Genomic DNA, 6,233 nt, shown 5'->3' on the forward strand with positions numbered 1-6,233 from the left:
TATCTTTATTAAAATTCCAATAATAAAAAGCTCATAAAGAATAAAGTAATATTAAGTTAAGTAGATAACTAAAAATTTACAAAATTAAGAATTTAAAAAAGTTTATGAAATTTTAGAAAGGTTTTATGATTTTGTGTTTATTTAATTGAATGTTTTTAGTTAGTCAAAATTTAAGAAGTTCAATTATCTAAGTCAATCTCATCTATTAATCTAATATTTGTATATTATTACAATTGAGTATAGATTTAAACCGAGATACTCCAAGATATTTGATTTAAAAAACCAAAAATATCAATCAATTGAATAACTAATACTTCATGTAACAAAATTACTAATTTTTTTTCCAAAACATTTGGGCCTCATTGTCAAAAGAAGATCTGCCGAGCGATGCTAACATGTCCCCTAAGAGAGGAAAAAAATGTCTAAAATTTGGAAATTTATAAAGTAATCAAATAAGATATTAATAATCACTTAAAGGTAATTAAACTTTTATTTTTTTTATTTTACTAATTTTTTCACTTAAAAAGAGCTTGATCTATTCTAAAGGTTAAATATCTGTTACTACGTATCCAACTACAAAATAAGATTAAATCCTAATTACTTGTCAGAAGTTCCATTCACATGAGTGTTTAAAAAGCTATTTACTTTTTAGGTCTGTCTTCTGTATGCGTATCAAAATCAAAATGTAGGTCTACTTGGTCTACGAAAATTAAACACAAGGCAAGCCAATAATTCAAACTGTAAAGTATGTGACGTAAATGTAATATTGTTCATTGATTGGTGTTAAGTGTGTTTATCAAACTATTGAATCTACAAACTCTCACTTTGCATGAGAAAGATCCATAACAATAAATCTAGCCATGTAGTTACTTCATATAGAAACCTTAAGATCAACTTGTCTTACAAAATTTATAATATCCAATCAAAGCTATACATTAATTCTCATCCTATAATATATAGTTCCCAAACAAGGCAAAAACTAGGTCATTAACTTTATATCAATAGTGTAACTCTAATCTATACATCTTAATCACAGAATCTAGCTTTGTTACACAGTTGATTGCGCTGGTGGGTGCACCAAATCCTCCACCTTGTTAGACTAATTATCCTTCAATATCAAAGTACCTTGTTGACTAAAACATATCTTTTTTTCCAAGAGGGTTTACTCTACACTTTTCAAGCTTTATCACTCTATATAAGGAGCACTCTAAAACTCAAATAACCATGTAACCCCATTTAAACACAGATTTAGACTAGAATGAAGACTTTCCACTTCCCTAGTAAGATATGTTGCTCCTTGTTCTTACTTGTCCTTTTTGCTCTAATCGCCTCACTAGCTTCGGCAGCACAAACTCATTACCATAATTTTGTTGTAAGTGCTACTCTAATAATCATTAAAAAGGATCAGTAAAGTTTTTCTATTATGTTTCAAAGAAGTTAGTAATTGTCATTGCTGCAATAATGATTGAAACAGATTCAACCTAAGCCAGTGAAGAGGCTGTGCAAAGTTCAAAACATACTCACTGTCAATGGTCAGTTTCCAGGGCCAACCGTGGAGGCCAGAAACGGAGATTCTCTTGTCATCAAAGTAGTAAATGCAGCAAAGTACAACATCTCTATCCACTGGTAAATAACGTGATCATTTATCTTCACATGAATATAATTAAGATTTGTCTTCCTTGCAATTTGATCACGTGTCTTGTGCATCAGGCATGGATTAAGGATGGTGCGAAATCCATGGGCAGATGGACCTAGCTATGTGACTCAGTGTCCCATAAAGCCAGGGGGAAGTTACACATACCGGTTTACGATCGTAAACCAAGAAGGGACACTATGGTGGCATGCACACACTGGCTTCCTAAGAGCCACTGTCTATGGAGCTCTGATCATCCATCCCAAAATGGGCTCGCCTTATCCCTTCCCTACGCCTCGGCGAGAATTTCCCATCCTTCTTGGTACTATCCTGCTCTCAACTCAACTTCTAACGATGTCTAAGCACAGTGATCAAACTAAAACAACTAATCAATGCTTAAAAAGCTTAACAGATTATGTTGGGATGATGTCACAGGGGAATGGTTTGACAGGGATCCGATGCTTCTCTTAAGGCAGGCACAATTTACAGGAGCAGCACCAAATGTATCAGTAGCATATACCATTAACGGGCAACCTGGTGACCTCTACAGATGCTCGAGTCAAGGTTTGAAATGTTACAAGAGTCATAACTTCCATATGGGTTTAAATAGTGTTATGATTGAAAAGAATATAGAAATGGTAGATAACATGTGACTAGCATATAATGCAGAAACTGCACGCATTCTGGTAGATGCCGGGGAGACAATTCTCTTGAGGATCATCAACAGTGCACTCAATCAAGAACTCTTCTTTGGGATTGCCAACCACATGATGACAGTTGTTGGTACAGATGCTGCTTACACCAAGCCTTTCCCCACAAGAGTCCTAACAATAGGACCTGGTCAGACGATCAATGTCCTAGTCACTACCAACCAACCACCAGGTCGATATTACATGGCAGCACGTGCCTATCAAACAGCCCAAAATGCTGCCTTTGACAACACCACTACCACAGCAATACTTGAATACAGATCTGCTAGCCGCAGTAACAAGAACAGACCAATATTGCCGGTTCTTCCAGCCTTCAATGATACAGCCACTGCCACCGCATTCACTACTGGGCTCAGGGGTCTTTCTAGGATTCAAGTCTTTACAAAGGTTGATGTGAGTCTATACTTCATAGTGGGTTTGGGGTTGATCAACTGCACAAACCCTAATAGTCCTAGGTGTCAAGGACCTAATGGCACTCGCTTCACAGCAAGCATGAACAATGTTTCTTTTATACTCCCAAGGACCACCTCCCTAATGCAAGCTTACTATCAAAGAATACCTGGTGTCTTCACCACTGATTTCCCTCCGGTTCCACCTGTACAATTTAATTATACTGGCAGTGTGCCGCGGGGACTATGGACACCTTCCCAAGGAACAAAGCTCTACAAGTTGAAGTATGGTTCTAGGGTGCAAATTGTTTTGCAGGACACAAGTATAGTAACTACCGAAGAACACCCCATGCACATTCATGGATTCCACTTCTTTGTAGTTGGTTCAGGTTTTGGCAACTTCAATCCAGCAACGGATCCAGCCAATTTTAACCTTGTTGATCCACCAGTGAGAAACACCATTGGAACACCTCCTGGAGGATGGGTAGCCATTCGATTTCTGGCTGATAATCCAGGTAACACACTATGCTACTGCAAAATTGTCTCTCAGTTTTTGTTGTATCTACATACTGACATATTACATGATTTTCTTATGCTGCTGAAAATCAGGAATTTGGTTTGTCCACTGTCACATAGATTCACATCTAAATTGGGGTTTGGCAACAGCATTTCTAGTGGAGAATGGAGTTGGACCATCACAGTCAGTAATACCTCCACCGACAGATCTGCCCCCATGTTAAGATCAAGAAAGTATTGTTTGTTATAAATTTTGTGAGTTGTTTTTGTTATAGCATTTCTGTTGTGTTTCCCAGGTTGTTCAAGAATATCCACCAAATAAATTATGACTTTCTCATTTATGCTGCTCCCAAACTAAACTATGGTTAATTGAGCAGCACATTAGAGGTTTGTTGATTAGCTGAATTGTAATTCTCTTAAAAATAATTATAATATAAAATTATTTCTTATCGTTATTGTACCTGTTTCAATCTATCAAGTTGACAGAAAAATACTTCACAACTAGGCATTAAGTGTGTTTTCATCAGCTTATTCGTTCAAATTTCCAGACAAAATTTCAAAGCAAAAGCTTCCTAAGACAACTTTTAGCAGGGAAAAGAGTGTATTTCCCCAAAATATGGTATTAACAAACTTTGACAATGGAACTATTTGGTCCTTAAGTGGAAGAACTGATCCCGTTGCAAGTGTACAGGGTAATAATTGTTAAGAAGGCTATTATAAAACAGCATGTGAAGTTGTCCTAATTTGTCATGGACCTCATTTTATGGGAATGCCTAAATCAGTAGAATGCACCAACTGTCAATTATATGGGTTGTATGTATACAACATACATATACATGCAAAGTAAGGAAGAACTATCCCTGTCTCACACTAAGGAAGATAATATTTTAAGATTTAAATAATAAGTATAGCATATTGAAGCAACAGGCCGAGTAAATCAACAGAACACGAGAGGTCAGATATATGGTTAACCGAATTACTGAATACTACTTAATAGCCGAAAACATTTCAAGATCTCTCTTCTTTTCATGTCAAACAGGTGGTAAGTAGAGACAAAGACATGTTTCTTCATAGTAATAATGATATATTATAATATTGCAATTACAAGTCTACAATAGCATCTTGCTCAAGAAGTCACATTTATCAAGCTACAAACTTCAAACAACGAGTATCATTGTGCACATTTTGACATCTATAAGAACAGAAGCGCATACCACATCTCACGCATGTGTAACTAGCTGAGAAACCACAAACAGTACAGAAGTGGCGACGGGAGGTTGAACTTGGAGGTCCAACTGCTGCTCTCAAATAAGAAGGAACATGTGGAGGCAATGATTCTAAGTTTGCCTGCATTCATAGGAAGAGTGAGTTAATTGAAGGCCAATGAAGAAATTGTGGCAGAAGAAAAAGTCACAAAATAAAATAAAATAATAATAATAATAATAAATTGAGAATTTCTTCATAATCACCTCGTGTATAAGCTCAAGGAATGTTCTTGGAGCCTTCCTAGCCTCAAGTGCTTTTGCTTGCCGAGTTTTCCTTTTGGTGCCCTTAGATTGCTTTTTTTGCATATACCCTGCAACAACACAGGTCCAACAAGGAAGTACTTAACATAAATCCCATTCACAAATCAATACACTCAAAAGAACCATGAAACAGGTCCCATAAATAAGGGGATCAAAACAAATACCATATATCAACAAAACAAAAAGCAATCTTCTTTTTTCATGGTATGTGTAACAAAATACATAATTCAATGAACAAGCTTCATGCATCATAAAATATTCAATGAAAAAGAAAATACATATAGCTCAAAAGAAAAAAACAATTCAAAGGATCAAAGATCTGTAGAAAACAATTAAACAACTATCTTTGAAGTCTGAACCATATCATGAATATTCAGAAAAAGGTTTTATGCATAAGCCTCAGCAAAACTAAAATTAATAAACCAAACCTTCTTCATCGTCTAGAGAGGCCTCATCATCATCATTATTAGCATCTGCCACCTCAAATCCTGCATTGTCATTCTCCAAAGCATCAAGTCGTGCAATAGCTGCCTAAAAAATGTCACAAAAACCCCAAATGTCCAAATTTTCAGCTATAACCAAAACCGCTGAGATTCGATTCCCCCAAATATATAAAAAAAGAACTAATAGCTGATAACCCATTTGATTATAGATTATACCTGGGTTCGGTTATCAGTGCTGGCAAGAGCCGCAACCATTTTCGAAGCAACCTTTCGTGTTCTGCTGGACATGCGCCGAACTCCATCATCCTCCATTTCTTTTTCTATTCTTTAATCCAACCAGATAACAAAAAAAGGTTGGAAACTTGCACTTGCACAGCAAAAGGGTCTCTATTCCTTTCTATGTTTCTTCCTTTAATAGCAATAATTAATCAAGCAAACAGAGGCAAAATTAGTGTGATTTGCAAATCAAAAAAACTGAAGAGTATCACAGAACTCATCATACCTCAACCAAAACAGAAACTATTACAACTAAATTCATCTCCAAATACACAGATTGAGAATTTTCACTTAAATTCATCTCCATACCTAGCAACATTCATCTACAAGTTTTTCCCAAATTCATAAAGAATTTCCATCTAAGGTCACTCTAATAAAATACATTTGAACAACATGGCAGCAGTAACAGTAACAGTTACAGAATTATAGCATCAACAGGGGTATTAGATTAAAAAAAATAGCCAAAAAAAGCACAGAAGGATCAGTACCTTTCAGAACAGAGACCGGCAGCGAGAGGAGAAACACAGTGCAGAAGAGCAGAGCCGAGTGGCGGAGGCAGCGAACGGAGAAGAGACGAGAAAAGAGTTGAGAGGTTAGGTCAGGGTCTTTTTTGTCTTTTTCTGTTCTATATTTTGGTGCATACCATAGTTATCAGAATCCAACCGGTAATCGAGACTGAGTCAGTGGGTCATTGGTTCAACCGGTAGATCCACTGATTCAAGAAGTTGACCCAGACACAA

The 6,233-nt window shown here is 36.3% G+C and overlaps 2 protein-coding genes across 5 annotated transcripts in view; one reads left to right on the forward strand and one right to left on the reverse strand.

The window, feature by feature from the left end:
- LOC107644822 (laccase-3) lies at positions 1,058 to 3,704 on the forward strand. 2 transcript variants are annotated; one of them, XM_021115938.1, is made up of 6 exons: positions 1,058 to 1,372; positions 1,538 to 1,626; positions 1,711 to 1,955; positions 2,069 to 2,197; positions 2,303 to 3,247; positions 3,342 to 3,704. In XM_021115938.1, exons 1-6 carry the CDS (start codon positions 1,259 to 1,261, stop codon positions 3,470 to 3,472), a joined length of 1,653 nt encoding a protein of 550 aa, XP_020971597.1. In that variant the 5' UTR covers positions 1,058 to 1,258; the 3' UTR covers positions 3,473 to 3,704. The 2 variants fall into 2 exon arrangements, with proteins under 2 accessions (XP_020971597.1, XP_016204273.1); XM_016348787.2 differs by having other exon boundaries at positions 1,079 to 1,372; positions 1,475 to 1,626.
- Positions 4,255 to 6,233, reverse strand: part of LOC107644908 (SWR1 complex subunit 6) — a 3,196-nt gene continuing 1,217 nt past the window's right edge. For 2 of the 3 annotated variants that reach the window (XM_016348976.2, XM_016349051.2), the window contains exons 3-7: positions 5,982 to 6,205; positions 5,434 to 5,626; positions 5,203 to 5,305; positions 4,718 to 4,824; positions 4,255 to 4,595 (exon numbers count right to left, since the gene is read on the reverse strand). In XM_016348976.2, the coding sequence (XP_016204462.1) occupies positions 4,392 to 4,595; positions 4,718 to 4,824; positions 5,203 to 5,305; positions 5,434 to 5,529 (510 nt within the window). In that variant the 5' untranslated portion in view covers positions 5,530 to 5,626; positions 5,982 to 6,205 and the 3' untranslated portion in view covers positions 4,255 to 4,391. The remainder of the gene's footprint in view (positions 4,596 to 4,717; positions 4,825 to 5,202; positions 5,306 to 5,433; positions 5,627 to 5,981; positions 6,206 to 6,233) is intronic. The other variant, XM_021115951.1, reaches the window with a different exon arrangement.

The sequence above is a fragment of the Arachis ipaensis genome, chromosome B01 (assembly GCF_000816755.2).
Source record: "Arachis ipaensis cultivar K30076 chromosome B01, Araip1.1, whole genome shotgun sequence".
NCBI classification, from domain to species: Eukaryota; Viridiplantae; Streptophyta; class Magnoliopsida; order Fabales; family Fabaceae; genus Arachis; species Arachis ipaensis.